Source organism: Felis catus, chromosome D3, assembly GCF_018350175.1.
Source record: "Felis catus isolate Fca126 chromosome D3, F.catus_Fca126_mat1.0, whole genome shotgun sequence".
NCBI lineage: Eukaryota > Metazoa > Chordata > Mammalia > Carnivora > Felidae > Felis > Felis catus.
In genome coordinates this window covers 8,393,907-8,412,287 of record NC_058379.1, presented here as the reverse complement: position 1 = coordinate 8,412,287, position 18,381 = coordinate 8,393,907, and the positions used below count along the sequence as shown (strand labels likewise).

Below are 18,381 nucleotides of genomic sequence, written 5' to 3'. Positions count from 1 at the left end.
GACATCTTTTAGAGCCAGAAAGCTCCTTTAAAAAGTCTACTCCAATTACCCAATTCTGTAGAGGTTAATCTGTCCGGCTTCATGCAGAATTAGAATAATAATTTGGGTCCTTCAGTGAATCAGTCATCTTTGAATTTTACAATTTTGTCTTTTCTTTCCCTCAACTGCTTAGAAACAACACTACTTCACAGGGGTTACTAATTTCCATGGCTGTGCAAGATGACTATCAAAAGTGAAACTTTTCTTCCTACAAATATTTAGTTACCAAGTTAAAGAATTAGTTTTTTTACTGACTAAATCCTGAAATTGCTGGCACTACTGAACGTTGACTTTTCATTTTAAGAAAAAGAAAATCGACTTCCTTAGAAGCTAAAGCAAATGTAATTTCACGTTAAGAATGTGTCATTTCTATCATTTACATAATCTTAAAGTAGGATTTGCTCCAGAGTATACTACAGGACAGGAATCATCTATGTCTTTGGGTATTTATGTCTTTGTACTGTTCGCCAACTCCGGGTTACCAAGATACATAAGGTTTGTTTTTAAACAATCCCGAAAACAATAGCCTGGAGAGTCAATAAATAACCTACTCCCCAGGCATACACTGGGACCCCCAAAATTCTAAAGTTAAAAATTTTATGACTATCATAGCTTGAATCACTTTGATAAGCAGATAATATAGAGAGCTTAAAAAACACCATGGCTTCAGAAGATGAAAATGTGGTAACTATCTCCATTTTTTTTACTTGCTGAAGCAATTTTATTTGGCTCCTGTATTCTAAATACCTCTTAAGCATCGCATATGCTATGCATGCTTACACAATGTCTGCTGGGAAAGATTATTAGCTGGTATAGCAACATATATTTAATTTCCTCAATTCCTACATCTCTCCCTCAAAATGCCTCTTGGTCCAGCCTAACCTTCAGCAAGTTCAGCAAAACCACTCTATAGTCTCCCAAAAGCTAGCAGAAAGAACTTTATCATCTAAGTTTAGATGATCCTTATATCCAAAAACTGACTACAAAAAGGTCTCTTTCTACAAGTATTCAAATAGCAACTCCACATTTGCTGTCATCTACAAGATATTTCACAGTATTTTCCAGTGTTTTTCAATTCATCAAAGAATTCCTCAAACTTAATTTCCTAATTTAAAGCATAAAAGTTACCAAGTATAAAACCACAATTCATGCCATTTATCCCTTCAGGCTATGTAGAGAGTACACTGGCACTGCCAAGGCCACCTGGCAAGAGATAATCTCGATGTACACTTAGAATTCAAATTGTTCATCTCTATAGTTTCACAGAACCAAATTATTGGGCTAAATGACAAATGACACAGTCAATTAGACTACTAACCTAATAAAAGTAGAAGTTAAAAAGCCTCAACATGTATATTTTTTAAAAATAAACACTTATTTATCTGGCTCAGGTAAAGCAGTCACAGGAAGTTTTTCCTAAACGTTCTATACAACTCACCGTAAATGTCTAAGAATTACAGCCTACCCAATTCAGTGACCCACTGCTTCTAGTAATTCAGCAAAACTGCAATTTCTTTCTTTTTTTTTTTTTTTTGTTTATTCATTTTTGACAGAGAGGGAGAGAGAAACACAAAGCATGAGCAGGGGAGGGGCAGAGAGAGAGGGAGACACAGAATCCGAAGCAGGCCCCAGGCTCGGAGCTGTCAGCACAGAGCCCGATGTGGGGCTTGAACTCACAGACTCTGAGATCATGACCTGAGCTGAAGTCGGATGCTTAACCGACTGAGCCACCCAGGTGCTCCAAAACTGCAATTTCTAATTTGGACACGGATATACAACCACCATGAAAAGTTACCAAACAAAAATATACTGACAACCTAAAAATTAAATTGTGATTGGGCTTCAACATGATTAAAATAATCTACAAAAGCCACAACTAACACCAGACTTCATGACAGAAGATGGTTTCCCCCCTATGATCAGGAACAAGACAAAGATGTCTGCTCTTGTCACTTCTATTCAATATTCTACTGGAAATTCTAGCTAGGGCAATTACACAAGAAAGAGAAATAAAAGGCATCCATACTGGAAAGATGCAAATGTATTTGTTTGCAGATGACACGATCTTTTATATACAGAAAATCTTAAGGAGCTCCTGAAAAACTACTAGGATTTCCGCAACATCGCAAAGTATTAGAGCAATACGCAAAAATCAATTTTACATTATTAAAGAAAAATCTGAAAATGAAATTGTGACAATTCCAATTATACATACCTTCCAAACACAAAAAAAGCATAAAATACTTAGAAGACTTGTACACAGTGAACAACAGAATGCTTAAATAAACGGAAAGACACCCTATGATCACCAAGTAGCACTTTCCTGCATTGGAAGATTTAATGTTGATGGCCATATTCCCCAAACCAATCTATACAATCAGCATAATTCTTATCAAAACCCAAAGTTTTATTTTGAAGCTGATCTTGAGAGAGGCAGACACAGAATCCCAAGCAGGCTCCACGCTCTCAGTGCAGAGCTCAATGCAGGGTTCAAACTCACAAACCGTGAGATCATGACCTGAGCCAAAACCAAGAGTTGGACACTCCAATGTGTGAGCTACCTAGGTGCCCCTGGATGAATTCTGAAAAGAAAAAACACACTAAGTGAAGAAGGCAGTTTCAAAAGGCCATATATTGTATGGTCCCATTTGTATGCAATATCCAGAACAGAACTGTGGTTGCCAGGGCCTGGGGGCAAGGAGCAGGTGAAGCGACTGCTAATGGGTATGAAGTTTCTTTTTTAGGGGATGAAAATGTTCTGAAATTAGATAGTGATGATGACTGCACAACTCTGAATATACTAAAAACCACTTAACTGTACACTTCAAAAAAGTGAATGTTACTGCATGCGAATTACATCTCAATAAAGCTGTTTAAAAAACATTGTGGGTACCTGGGTGGCTCAGTCAATTGAGCACCTTGATTTTGGCTCCTCCCTTCACTCTCTTAAAAAAATTAAAAAAAAAAAAAAAAAAAAAAAAAAAAAAAAAAAGGTGACCCGGACCTCCAACCCATCAAGATAGGACTGATATACCTGCTGTGTGTACACTAAACACACTGTATATTCTCTAGCACATGAACTACAGAAGACAGAGCAATAAACCAGAGACTCCGTTTCCTCAACTGTAAAGTGTTAAACTGTTCTTAAGTGTACAGTTCAGTGGCATTAAGCACATTCACACTGTTGTGCACCCATCGCCAGATCTTTTCCAGATCTCTTTTCATCTTCCCAAACTGAGACTTTGTGCCCATTGAACAATTACTGCCCTTTACCCCCTTCATCTGTACACATCTACCGAGTGGCTGATGGTTAAGAACCAAACACTTGGAACCATTCACAGTATTGGCACACAAGCTAAGTTTAGCCATTACTCAATGTATGCATATAGACTTCCAATTATCTGTTCTGTACAGAAGATGCACAATAATCATGTTTATATTAGGTGAACCAACCACATACTTCTGATTTCAAGTTTCATTTTATTATTCACACGTTCAGCAAGTAGAGTACAATGTGTGACCGTTCTGCCCTTAAGGTGCTCACTGCCTAGTGGGATGATAATAGTATTTAATAAAATGTTTGCATCTATCTAAAACTAGGAATCACCTCTGTTCTGCATCCGCCAGAATGGTCAAAATTCAATATGAGTAGTATACAAGAGGCCAATGTTCAAGCACTGCACATGCTTTTTTAACAATTCGTGTATAGTGGGGGGGGAAGAGCTGGAAGGAAAAAGTGTTAAACTGTTAGAACTGTCAGCACTCCCCGCTAAGGATTCAGAAAACAGGTGAAGGCAGACTAGGTTTAAGGGTGTGTACTGCTCAGAATAGTTACTAGTAAATATATTCATCTAAGATGAAGGAATTAAATCCATCTTTTAATATTAAACCAATTGTATTCTGAATAGAAAGAAAGGGGAGCAGTTGCCAAAAGGTAGAAGGGGGTAAAGGGCAGTAAGTGTTCAATGGGAACAAAGTCTCAGTTTGGGAAGATGAAAAGAGATCTGGAAAAGATCTGGTGATGGGTGCACAACAATGTGAATGTGCTTAATACCACTGAACTGCACACTTAAGAACAGTTAAAATGGTAAACCTTATATTATGTATTTTACCACAACATTAGCAAATAAAGGACACTTCAGTAGACTGGAGAGCTTAGGTCACACACACTGAATCAATCGTATTTATCGTTCCTAAACCATCAAACACAACATACAAAACACTACTTAATAGGAAATGAAAGTTCACATTGGGCAACAAGAGTCAGACAGATCAGAGCTATAACCAAAACTTTGCTGTGGTGAGATCTGTGCACTGGACAAATTAATAAATTACATAAAATCTGCTTAACTTCCCAAAAAAGGCCAGGAAAGTTTGGTGGTACTGAAAACTGAAAACAGAGGCCTGAATGGCTAGAGCACAGCGAGTGGCATAAGATGAAATCACAGAAGCAAGCAGAAGCCATATGATGCCACGTCTCTTAGGGGAAAAAGCACTTTATATTTCAAGTGCGATCAGGAAGCCACTGAAGAATTTTAGATGAGTCAACAATAGGACCTTTAGGAAACTGCTCTGGCTGCTACATGGAGAAAGGACTGGAAGAAGGTGAGTGAAAAAAGAACCCAGAGCCCATTTAGGACACAAGGACAGTCCCAGGGAGAGCTGGTGACTGAAGAAACAGAATTTCACAAATTTGGGTGTTTTGGAAACAGAATCAACTGGTCTTCAAGAATGAGAGGGAAGGACCAAGATGACTCCCAAGCTTCTCTCAGCTAAGTAGATGGTTAGAGTGACACACTGCAATGGGAAAGCCTGGACTGGACTGGACTGAGAGGAAAAGACAAATCAAAAGAGAAGCTAGCTTTTATTTCTTCCAAGGGGAAGATGCCTTGAGGGTCAAAGTTACAGCTTCCTCTGATGCTGTTTACCACCGCCATCTACTGATGCAAACTCAGGATAAACACTTTGGTCATAATTTCTAACTTTTCATATAGATTCAATATACTAAAATAGCCTAACCAGCACAAAAATTCTTAAAATATTTTTTGTTTGACTGGCTGAACAGTTTATTACCAGATTAAACTGGAGAAATGGAAAACACACAAAGTCAAATGAAATCTCATAAACAAATTTAGGCGATGTTATCTGCAACTGCACCCACTACATTCCTATTTCTGGGAAGACAAGCTATCTTCCTCTGATGTTTCCTTCCCCAGTTACTAGCACCACACCATCCAGTCACCTAAGCTAGAAATCTGGCCAGTGGCTCCGATTCTACATGCGAAGCCCAGTCAGTGCCATACACACATATGGTTATTAAAACCTGTCACTTTCCATCAAAATCTGAGACTCATTTGTCAAACTACAATGACTATAATTCCATGCTCAAGGGAGATTGTTATTTTGGGTTGGGACCTCGTAAAAACTTTAAAGACAGCGCCCCCAGACAACTCTGATGTGCATCTCTGCTTAAGAACCACTATTCATAAACAAAATCCCCCATTATTCTTAATGCTACAGCTCTCGTTATGTCTTGGGTCTCATTACCTCTGGCCTACGCTATCAAAATAGCCTATCTCCAGCCTTCTCCATTCTGACCTATTTTCTGTATCACAGGCAGAATTCCCCAATTCACATTTCTGCCATAAAATCCACTGTGACAAATGGTAAAATGGGTATAAAGTTTGTAGATTAAAGTTTTGTATCAATGTCCTGATTTTGATAATTGTGCTGGACTTATACTGAGGACATGTTCCTGATTTTATAAACACCAAGTACTGAGGATTAAAAAGGCATCATGCCTACAATGTACTCTCAAATAATTCAGACAAAAAGGTGTAAATGTATAGATACAGACTGAAAGAGAATAATGCTCATGTGATAAAACATTAACACATTTACTGGGTAAAGGCTATGTGGGAACTTTGTACTATTGTTGCAATATTCTTATTTTTTTTAAATAAATTTAAAAAATCCAATGGGCAAACTGAGGGTTGATGGGGGGTGGGAGGGAGGGGAGGGTGGGTGATGGGTATTGAGGACACCTTTTGGGATGAGCACTGGGTGTTGTATGGAAACCAATTTGACAATAAATTTCATATATTGAAGAAAAAAACAAAACAAAACAACTCTGTACCCCGGCTGTTCAAGAGGCCGCACTCTTATCAAGAGTGTTGGTCCTGATAGGTCGGCCTTGCCTCTCATTGTAATAAACTTTGTTGTGACTGTCAAAAAAAAAAAAAAAATCCAATGGGGCAGCACCTGGCTGGTTCAGTCAGTGAAGCATGGAACTCTTGATCTCAGGATCCTAAGTTTGAGCCCCACAATGGGTGTAGAGATTACGCTAAATAAATAAATAAATAAATAAATAAATAAATAATCAATCAATCAATCCAGGGGCACCTGGGTGGCTCATTTGGTTAAGTGTTCAACTCTTGGTTTTGGCTCAGGTCATGATCTCAAGTTCTTGAGTTCCAGTCCAACATCGGGCTCTGCACTGACAGCACAGATCCTGCTTTGAGATTCTCTCTCCCTCTGTCTCTCTGCTCCTCCCTTGCTTGCACTCTCTCAAAAAAAAAAAAAAAAAAAAAAATGCAATGGCCCACTTCATTCTGAACTGTACTTTTGTTAACACAATTAAACCAACGTGTTGGCATATAGGCAACACTGCTCCTTCCCTGGAAGAAAGAAAAATTATGGATGAGAGAATACCTATGACAAGGCAATTTCCTTTCAGAGGCCAAAAATGCAGAACACAGGCCAAGAGATGTAGCACTTTGAATCCTGTTCATTAAAAGGAAAAACACAATGATGACAAAGAACAACTTCGTCACAAGCCAGTGTGAAGCATTACCAAGACAATTCACAAAAAGAAACTGAGTACCACTGACCCTTGAATATCATGGGTTTGAATTGCATAGGTCCACCTCCATGTGGATTTACAACACAGTCCTATAAATGTATTTCCTCTTCCTTATGATTTTAACATTTTTTCTCTAGCTTACTTTAAGAATACAGTATATAAAACATACACAAAACACGTGTTGACTATGTTCTGCATAAGGCCAACAGCAGGCCACTAGTAAATTTGGGGAAGTCAAAAGTTACACATGGATTCTTGAGTGCCCCAACTCCTGCACTGTTCAAGGGACAACTGGTAAAAAATATTCTGAGCTAAGAAAGGTGTGAAAAACCAGGATAATGTGAATTATCCAATATAATATCTCCAGCAAAAAGCCTAGACTATTCTTATTAGTTCTAAGCATCCTGGGCCACCTAAAAACATGGCACCAATCTTGAGCAATGAGGATACGAACCCCTTTAAGACCTGTGGAGAGCTCTGGCCCTGCATTTTGGATTCACAAACTCTTTGAAGCCCACCCACAGAACCCAGGCCAAGACCTCAGGCTCTGTGTTTTGTAAAAGTATTCTAAAGCAGAATTTTTTAGAGCCATGAAATTACTCTTAATTTTTTAATTTATTTTTGAGAGAGAGAGAGAGAGAGAGAGAGAGAGAGAGAGAGGGAGGGAGGGAGGGAGGGAGGGAGAGGGAGAAAGAGAGAGAAAAAGTGGGGGAGGAGTAGAGAGAGAGAGGGAGACACAGAATTGGAAGCAGGCCCCAGGCTCTGAGCTGTCAGCACAGAGCCCAATGTGGGGCTGGAACCCACAAACCGTAAGGTCATGACCTGAGCCAAAGTCGGAAGTATAGCCAAATGAGCCACCCAGGCGCCCCTAGAGCCATGAACTTACTCTTAACCATCTACTTAACCTGATAGTTACAAGTATGGCTAAACATTGTGTCAAGAATCAAAACAGGAATAACTATGTAGCCCTTAACTAGTATTCTAAATTGCTCACTACAACTAAGTGTCAAATTGAGATTAAGTTCACTATTTCACTAGTGCTAGTGTTCTACAATGGACCAAAAGTAAGTACAATAGTTCAAAACGCTGTTTACAACAAACCTTATGAATACAACACAAAGGAGGTGCCAAACACCTCAAAATATAGAGAACACTTGATTTGGTTGGAAATCACCAAAACCTGTTGATAGAATTGATACATGAGCATATTTTTAAAACAATTATGAGCTTTGAGAAATGGAACTGCATTCAGATATACAATCTAAGATAAGACAATGAAAAACTCAACTCACCAGCAATTTCTACAATATCGCCAGGAACTATGTCCTTAGCTTTAATCCGCTGTACACTCTTTCTGTCCTGTCGATACACTTTGCCCATTTCAGGCTCATATTCCTTAAGGGCTTCAATAGCATTCTCAGCATTTCTTTCCTATAAAAAAGATAAAAGCAATGAACATATACCCACCACTGCAAATTAGTATTTTATTCCAAGGAATCAAATTTCAGACTTCTCAACTTAAAAAAAAAAAAAAAAAGACACCAGAGATGCACATTCATGACATTTATTAACAATACACATCATAAGATGATAAACACTAGGCTCTTAGGATCCTGTGCTAGAAAACGAAGAAGCCAAGCACCCTAAGAAGGATAAGGGAATAAAACAACAGGGAAAGCCGTTACAGAATCTGTCATCCCCAAGCCCACTATGTAACATGGCCCTCACCTCCAAACACAGCCACACCACTGAAACCGATCCTGTCTCAGTAAAAGGTGCTGGTCTAGGATAGACTGCTTAGGGTCACTGCAGGCTTTTTTCGCTTAACAGCTATGTGACTGTGCATGAGTTACACAACGCACAAGGTTTGGTGCCTACAAAGCTTAGACACTGACGCTACTACCTCAAGCACTGTGAGGATTAACAAACCATTTAGACTGTGTTTTGGCACACAGTACATGCTACAGGTCATCACCTGTAAAAAAAAAAAATCAAGTTACATCTCACAATTTCTAGGAGATCTTTCTACAGTACTGAAAACCAATACATGGCTGGAGTCTCATAAGAGAACTGCCAGTCCCATACCATATTTATTGTAATACTGCATATGAACATACCAAAAATTAGCCACACAGTTTTTCTTTCCAAATTTCGAGATGAAAGATACAGAAATCAAAATGAGTAATGCTTAAAAAAAAAAAAAAAGCTATGGGAAGGTTCCTGTAAGGGGGTGAGAAAAAAAAAGAAGAAAGAAAAGCACATGTGCCATTTGTCTCCTCTCATTTTGGAGACTAAGCAATCAGAAGTGAAGGAGCAAATCGACACAGTGCATGCCCAAGAGGGCTACTCAGTGCACGAAGGACAAGGTTCATTTCTCACTTTTTGCTTTCTGATATAAAGCTCAATTTAACCTTTATTTGGACAGAATTTATGCACAATACCAGGTGATCTCATTTTTTACCCTACTCTAAGAATTATGGTCTGTTGTGAAAAATCCTGAAACCTGCTTAAAGTGAAATTGAGAGGACTCAAAACTGAAAGCTAGGGGCGCCTGGGTGGCTCAGTCGGTTAAGCGTCCGACTTCAGCTCAGGTCACCATCTCGCGGTCCGTGAGTTCGAGCCCCGTGTCGGGCTCTGGGCTGATGGCTCAGAGCCTGGAGCTTGCTTCCGATTCTGTGTCTCCCTCTCTCTCTGCCCCTCCCCCGTTCGTGCTGTCTCTGTCTCAAAAATAAACATTAAAAAAAAAAATTAAAAAAAAAAAACCTGAAAGCTAATAGCATAGGTCTCACTTTTTTTTTTTTTTTTAACGTTTATTTATTTTTGAGACAGAGAGAGACACAGCATGAACGGGGGAGGGGCAGAGAGAGAGGGAGACATAGAATCGGAAGCAAGCTCCAGGCTCTGCGCCATCAGCCCAGAGCCCGACGCGGGGCTCGAACTCGCGAACCGTGAGATCGTGACCTGAGCCGAAGTTGGACGCTTAACCGACTGAGCCACCCAGGCGCCCCAGGTCTCACTTTTTTTAATGTATGCATCCCTAAAAAAGTATAAAAGATGTTAAATTTGGGGACCTCATGATAAAAATAACTTCAACCCCATACAAGATCTGCTTAAAGAATATCACCTGCATCACCTTAAAACAGAACTACTAGAACATTTAACCCTAATTAAGTTCAAATGCTACTGACAGTGTAGAAAGAGTAAATTCTCAGCACTGTTGCTACTCAATTAGTCAAATGTGAAACTATTTTGCAGGACTACCCCTTCCCATTTATTCACTGTGGCAGTTTTAATTCCTTTTCTCTCTCCTTCAAGGTCATGTCAGGTAGAGTTTAACTAGACTGCTCAAGGTTAAGAAATGTCCCAAGAGCACTGTATTTTACTTCTACTAAAAATTAGCAAAGGTACATTTAAATTAGAAGCATTGGGGCGCCTGGGTGGCGCAGTCGGTTAAGCGTCCGACTTCAGCCAGGTCACGATCTCGCGGTCCGTGAGTTCGAGCCCCGCGTCAGGCTCTGGGCTGATGGCTCGGAGCCTGGAGCCTGTTTCCGATTCTGTGTCTCCCCCTCTCTCTGCCCCTCCCCCGTTCATGCTGTGTCTCTCTCTGTCCCCAAAATAAATAAAGGTTAAAAAAAAAAGAAATTTAAATTAGAAGCATTAAAGATAAATTATCTCAGACCCCAAGGACAAAGATGCCAGTTAAAATTACTTTAAAAGCCTTTCCTTCAACTCAATCAAAAGGAATATTTAGAGCATAGGAGTGGAAAAGGGAAACAAATGATCTCAGATTCAAATAGGTTGTATCAGGCATTCACTTTGGCAACATACATACTAAAACTGAACAAAGCTTGGTTTCTCTATAGCTCCCAATCACTTGTCACCTTCTGTAAGAAGCCTTCTTTGATGACACTGGCCAGCAGTATGTGCCCCCCCACCTCCCAATACTACCTTGCACTGGATTTCTACTTTCCCTACTTCGAGAAGGCAAGCACCCTTCAGTATTACTCATACCATTCTGTATACTATGTAAATGAGATTAAGACCTAAAAATGTTATTTTTAAAACTAAGATAAACATAAAAGTCCTGTGAAAACTGGTGTAAAATTTTACTTTGGAATTTGGATCAGACTGAGGCTGGATTCAAATCCCAGATACTCTACATCCTACCTGTATGGCCCTTAAAAAGTCACTTAATCACTGTGGACCTTAACATCACATCTGTCAAATGGGAATATCATTTGCCTTACAAGATCACTGTAACAATGACATGGGAATGTATGTAGTATCTACCTCGTAACCGGCAGTGATTATTTAATAGGAAAATATGTATTATTAGCTTGAGAAGGACAATCTAATGCCATGTATTGTTTCTCTAGCCCATATTCACAAAGGGATCATTTCTACTTAAATATAAACAATTTTAGACAAAATTAAAAGGAATAGCACCATTAAAATTTTCTTCCAAATAGGTCATCTTTTCTATCTGATCCCACTATACAAAGACCTTCATGTTCATTTATAAGATCAGAAGTTTAAACTCTAACAGGGCTAATTAAGTATGATTATAAAATGTTTCCACTTAAATTAAGACTGTAGACGCACTCTATTTTAGTCCTGAAACGGGTGATTATATCCATGCTTAAATATCAATACTTAAAATGAACTTGAAGTATTAGTCTCAGTCTGTTAAAATATATTCAAACAACAAAAAAAAAAATCAAACACATCAACAGTCTTAGTAAGCTGAAGTCCTCAAAGTAGGTATCTACAGAACAGTTAATTACAAAAAGTGGGGTGGGTAGGAATCCCATTATATTATGGTTCTATACACTGGCTTCCATTCTGTGAGTCAGAAAGGCCTAGGCAACTGAGGGAAAATAGCCAGGAGCATGCTCTGAAGAGAAAACAATTTATATTGCTAAATATACACACACACACACACACACACACACCCCACCACCACCACCACCACAAATCCAAGGACATAAAACTGACATTGAGTTTATGAAATTTTTCAAAGGAAGCAGCTAGGAAATACAAAGATAGTGGATCTCAAATTTTCTGGTTTTTTCTTAAGTAGCTTCTCTCATCCATTATTTTTAACTCCATGCTACCATGAAGGATGAGCAATTTTAACAGCAAATTATATACATGCAGGAGAGGTCTAAAATGTTGCCATTAAACAAACAGACAAAAGAAAAAACACCTGTAGACTCTCCAGATTTTTTTAGTTAACACATAAGGAAAAAATAGATTAACACAGTTTAACTCGCTTACATAAATTACTAAAATCTAGCACTGCATAATTTTGCTTACCTGCCATACACCCACAATAGCATTGGCTACTAATATAAGTAAAATTACAAAGGGTTCTACAAAGGCTGTAATTGTTTCTTCACCTTCTTCAAACCAAGCCAAAACCTAGAAGAGAAATGGCACAGGTTAGAACTGTAATATGTTTTTAGGCTTAGTGCCACTTTACACCAGAAGTGGCGAGCACTAAAGGAACTGCAATATACCAAGTCTCTTTTCTTACAGTCCCTAGAAACAAATGGTGGCAAAATGTAAGGACATAAACAACGGGCCTACGTCTCTTGCTCACAGTACTTCTTGAGAATCGAAACTATACAACTTCTTAATACCCTTCAAAAGCTAACTTTTCACATAATAACTGTTTTAAAATCCAAATAAAATGATTTCTGGGAATTAAATCCCATTCATTTTATATGTATATATTCAGAAGTAAAACTTAAGTTCTTGGTTTTGTTAAAATAAAAGGCAATCATCCACAACTCTGACTTGCTTCATATCAAATCATATCAAATTAATATCAACTAATATCAAATAATACCCACAGACATAAACTTATAGTAAAAATATTGTGAGGGGCGCCTGGGTGGCTCAGTCAGTTAAGCGTCTGACTCTTGATTTCAGCTCAGGCCATGATCTTATGGTTTTGAGACTGGGCCCCCACTGGGCTCTGTGTTTAGCGTGGAGCCTAGTTAAGATTCTGCCTCTGCCTCTCTGTCCCTCCCCGCATCTCTACAAAAACAAAATAAAACAAAAACCTTGATCATGAACTCAAAATTCTGGAGTGCAAAACCTGATAATGTCCCAGTTATTTTCAGTGGTTCTATTATAGGTCGCCTCTTAATACTCAAGGTTGTTCTGATCAGGAATATATTTTGAAGGTTATCCTACATATGACAGTATAGCAATACAGCACTTCAGAGATGACAGAAGTCCAAAAATGTTATTTACAAATGGACACAGAACACTGCCCCAAGAAAAATGAGCAGAAAATTAATTTCTAGCTCACACAACCATAACCTTGTCAGGACATAAAAGCTACGAGTTAAGAGAGCCACAATAAACTTCATAACTGAGCAAACTTAAGGTGGTAGGAGAACCCAACACAACAAATCTTTAATGATAAAGAACACAGTAAAAGAGCCATCTAAATGGTTAAAAACTCATTTCTGTAAAAAACTGCCAATCCAGAAAGGATGTCAAATGTATCTAATATTCAATCTAGGAGATAAGATTTGCCTTTAACATTGCTTAACATGCTTGCATGTTTCACAATAAAACCTTTTCTTTAAATCTATTTAGTAAACAATCAAGGTACTGGTTTTGATACTTTTTAATACCGTGGGATAGGATTCATGGCAATAATGAAACCATCTGTTTATACTTAGTGGAATACTATAAAGTGAGCTTTTACACATATAGGAAACATAGTAAACAATCAGAGAGATGAATAAGGCCAGGCCCAACATGGATTTTGCAAGATAGGGGAATGATGAACAAGAAATATCAACCTGAGCAGGAAAAAAAAAAAAAAAAAAAACCAGGAGACACGAGGACCAGGTTCTGATAGGTACCAATGACCACTGACAGCTAGTGAGAGAACCAGGGCAGGCAGAAAACCAGAATGAATATAAATGTTGCCACAAGCTTTCAACAGGGCATTCCTGGTGTTAAGGTCAGGCCTAGTGCCAAAATGAAAACTTCTCTAGGAAGTTATAAATTTTGATAGATGCAAGATCACAGCTGCTTTGATACTAGCCTTTCAAACATTTGCCAAGGAGAACATATCAGAAATAAGAAACTTAATTAGCTCTTGGGGGAGAAAAATCGCTCAACTTGAAGAGTAACCAGGACCTTTCCAAAGGTCAGTGAGGCATTAGCAACTGTAAGATAAGCTTCACACCTTGTTAAAAAGGGTATGAACTTCCCTCTTGGCAGCTAGTCCTCAGGAACAAACTTAAAGCAATAACCCCTAAGAGTTGGAGCAAAGGACAGGACTATCAGACCAAATCTCTACTTTTCAAGAAACGTGTGGTTCTTCTGCACAAATAGTATTTATCACTTACGTAAAAATCCTAATCTATACAATGTAGTAGCCTTTTCTTAACACTATATGACTTTAAATGTTTCTGTGTAAGATACCCAGGCATTCGTAATTATTTGAAAGTTCTACAAGTATATTAACTACTGTTTGATGAGAAACTAGTAGGCAAATTCTCAGGGTGGAAGGCTGGTGCTGAACCTACTTAAAATAGACAACCATCAACTTCGTGAATACTTTTTAAAATGTCTGTTTTGAAACCACAAATAAGCCAAATAATTAAATGCTACAGTCCAAAGTGAAGATCAACCCATATTTCGTTAACTGGTAGGAACCAATCCAGTTGTTCAGGTTCATATCATATTATGCGGTCCTTCATGGTTTGTTCTATTGTAAAGAAAACTTCCAGTATAAGTGGGATGATGCTGCTGACAAATGAAAGATCCCATGAGACGTGGAAGGGAGTGAGGAGGAGTGTGCAGCACAGGCATCTTTCATTTTGGTGAAAGATGCCTTATTGACATTATAGCACAGTTAGTTCATAATTACGGTTTATCCCAAGTCATACAAATGTTTGTATGAGGGAGAATGTTCCTAAAAATCTTTACTGAGAATAGGTGAACACAAATAATTATCTATTTATATTGCCTTGTGTTTGCCTCTGTATCCCCAGAGGCCTAGAAGAGTCTCTGGTACACAGATGATGCTATTTACTGTAGAGAGGCATGAATGAATGAAACAAAATTTCATACAACTTTTGCGGTACAAGACCCTAAGGGGAGTATATGAACTTCAACACTCAGGGTAAGAAGTAACCAACTTAATCAACACTATTCTACTGCATAATGTTAGGCAGGGTGTTTCTTCTTTCCTTTGCTTTGCACTATTAATACAGTACCAATACCAATCTTCTGGGGCTTATATAATCCAGCAAGTTCAAAGTTTCAAATTTGCCAATCCTATTCAAGGTAACCACTTACTAATGAATGTTCAACTACAGTTTAAACTGCTTCAGTACAGTAGGACAGGCTGTCTAGTTATCTGTTAAGACTGATCTCTGCACATCACAGTAATTTCTGATGTGACAACCAAAAGATGCTGGAGAGCAGAGTTTAATGAATAAAAGCAAATTTATGGGGCGCCTGGGTGGCTTGGTCGGTTAAGCGTCCGACTTCGGCTCAGGTCATGATCTCACAGTCTGTGAGTTCGAGCCCCGCATTGGGCTCTGTGCTGACCGCTCAGAGACTGGAGCCTGTTTCAGATTCTGTGTCTCCCTCTCTCTCTGCCCCTCCCCTGTTCATGCTCTGTCTCTCTGTCTCAAAAATAAATAAACGTTAAAAGAAAAAAAATTTTAAAAAAAGCAAATTTTAATCCAAAGTAAAAAGGTATATTCCAGTGGGAGACAGTCATGGTTCTGTGACTCCATTATCTTAGCTCCATGTTGGGATAATGTACTGAGCTCTTAACAAGATCCAAAAAAAAAAAAAAAAAGACAATGAGAGAGAGCATAAGCACATTTTTAAGACCAAGGGCACTGGCCTGCATTCCTCCTTTATCCTTAAGAAACTTGCGATGCCATTGGATACTCAAACACTTATTCAATAAATGAAAAAATTCACATAAAAAGTTTTAAAGAGAAAATGGAAGTTAAACACTACACAAGAATGAAAAAAGTATCACCAACAAATGTTATGACAATTTTCTGAGGGCAGAAAGCGAAAATTCTTTCAGCCATTAAAAAAAAAAAAAAAAGTATGAATTAGACCATATTCTCTTCTGATCCACACACAAAACTTATCCCAGGGTCATGGGATTGAGCCCCATGTCAGGCTCTGTGCTGAGCATGGAGCCTGCTTGAGATTCTCTCTCTCTCCCCCCCTCTGCTCTTACCCTGTTCATATTTTCTCTTTCAAAATAAATGTTTAAAAAAAATAAAAATACTGTTTTTAGATTTGAGAACATAATGTTTAAAAAGAAAAACACATGGGTGCCTGGGCAGCTCAGTCGGTTAAGTGTCCGACTTCAGCTCAGGTTACGACCTCAGGGTTTGTAGGTTCGAGCCCTGCATTGGGTTCTGTGCTGATAGCTCAGAGCCTGGAGCCTGCTTGGGATTCTGTGTCTCCCTCTCTCTCTCCCTCCCCTGCTCATGCTCAGTCTTGCTCTCTCTAAAACAAATATTTAAAAAGAAAAAAAAACAAAAACAAAAACATTCACCTTTCAAAACATTTTAAAGAAAAGCTCTAAATAAATTAAACCCATCAGTAAACTACCCATTTTATCTTTTTTTTTAAGAAATTAAAATACAGGGAAAAAAATAAAATCACTACATTATATAAAACAGTTCTTGACTATATTGTTCTAAGAAAACAGATCTACATTTTTCTGTATTTGGAAAATGCTACCAACACAAACTCACTCAAATATCTATCTGTTCTATCAAAAGCACTAACTTAGGCTCTAAAAAATATTAAGAATCCCTTTTAAAGGGCCCAGGAGGAAGGAAAAACAAACTATTCAATTACAAGTGAGAAGCTGAAAAGTGCCTTGCTCTAAGAAAGTTTTAGTAGCATTTCAGAATCCATCGAAGTAGCTGTGGTGGGGACAGGGGGATGGAGGGTAGAGAAACTTTGACAAACCATGTTATCAGAGGACTTCATGGATACAGAGGAGGCAAATATGGCCCTCCTGCTCATCTCCTTCAGGTCTTTTCTCTAATGTCACCTTCTTGGAAGACTTTTCTGACCGCCCTACTTAAAAACTGCACTCCTCCCTCCTCATATTCTTATCCCTCTGCTTTAGTTCTCTATCACTGTCCAACAGACTACATGTTTTACTTGTTTATAATCTGCCTCCATTAGAATGTCAGCTCCAGGTCAAAGACGTTGCCTATTTTGTTCAATGCTATATCCCCAGCGTCTGGGCCGTGTCCCAGGTGTTCAATAAATACCTAATGAAGCAGTAAAAGAGAGAAAAGAACGGGTATTCCAGTAAGCAACCATATGATGTGTTAAATGAAGGGCAAAGTTGTGACTAAGGAGGACGTAAAGACAAACTGAAAGGACAGCAGGTCCTAAATGTCAAATTAAGGAATTTCTAATGTTACTTTATACGCAATGGGACAGAGATAGCTCACTTCTTCCAATCCAAGTGAACTTAAAAAAAAATAATAATAATAAAGAAAACAAAAAATACTTATATTTGGTGAACATTACAAGTTAATCAAACTTTATCCCTAGGCACCTGGATGGTGCAGTCAGTTAAGCATCTGACTTCAGCTCAGGTCATGATCTCGTGGTTCACGAGTTCAAGCCCCACGCTGGACTCTGCTAACAGCTCAGAGCCTGGAGCCTGCTTCAGATTCTTTCTCTCTGCCCCTCTCCCACTCGTGCTCTGTCTCTCTCTCTCTCAAAAAATAAACATTAAAAAAAAAAAAAAAACCCTTTATCCATACAGGTCATGAGTGTAAAACATGAATGTAGCTTCCTACAGTTAACACTTAGTCTGACATCTGAAATAAATCACTAATGCCTAATATTTCTTTTTAACTTCAGCAGAACCTGAGGATATATCATACATCGTGTACATGTTGTATAACTGCCTATTCACTCTTCCAAAAGAGCATGAATATTCTACCATGATTCTCCTGTTACATAGGAATAAACAGATTACCACAAAATAGACCCAGTGATCTTTTGAAAGATAAAGAAATGAGGAATGAAAAGGTCAAGCACAATGTAGCAGTAGTGCCAATTCCACATAAAGAAAATCAACGAAACAAGTTTTAAATCCAAAATGTCTTGATCAACCAAGTCAAAGCAAACTAACAGTATTTCCTAAAATTTATTATGTTTCTTTATCAACCCATAAAATAAAAATGTCACCCAGTTCATTTCCTGAGCATTAACTCCGAGTAGTTACCAAAAAGGTAATTTAAATTTCAATTCCAAAATATAGCTCTATAAAGCTATAAAAATCCAACACCCTGCCCTATGATAAAATTAAAGCAAATATTTTAAAACCCATTTGAAAATGCTTAGAAACTAGAAGATCCTTTCTTCAAAGTAAAAATCACATACATTACTAAATCAAAGTGCTAATATAAAGTCATTCAAAACTGGCAACTCAAGAG

The 18,381-nt window shown here is 38.2% G+C and overlaps 1 protein-coding gene across 2 annotated transcripts in view; it reads right to left on the bottom strand.

Annotated features, from left to right (window-relative positions):
• The window catches only part of ATP2A2 (ATPase sarcoplasmic/endoplasmic reticulum Ca2+ transporting 2), a 58,755-nt gene that overhangs the window by 36,829 nt on the left and 3,545 nt on the right, over window positions 1-18,381 (bottom strand). For both annotated transcript variants that reach the window (NM_001009216.1, XR_002737073.2), the window contains 2 exon segments: window positions 8,194-8,332; window positions 12,218-12,322. In NM_001009216.1, the coding sequence (NP_001009216.1) occupies window positions 8,194-8,332; window positions 12,218-12,322 (244 nt within the window).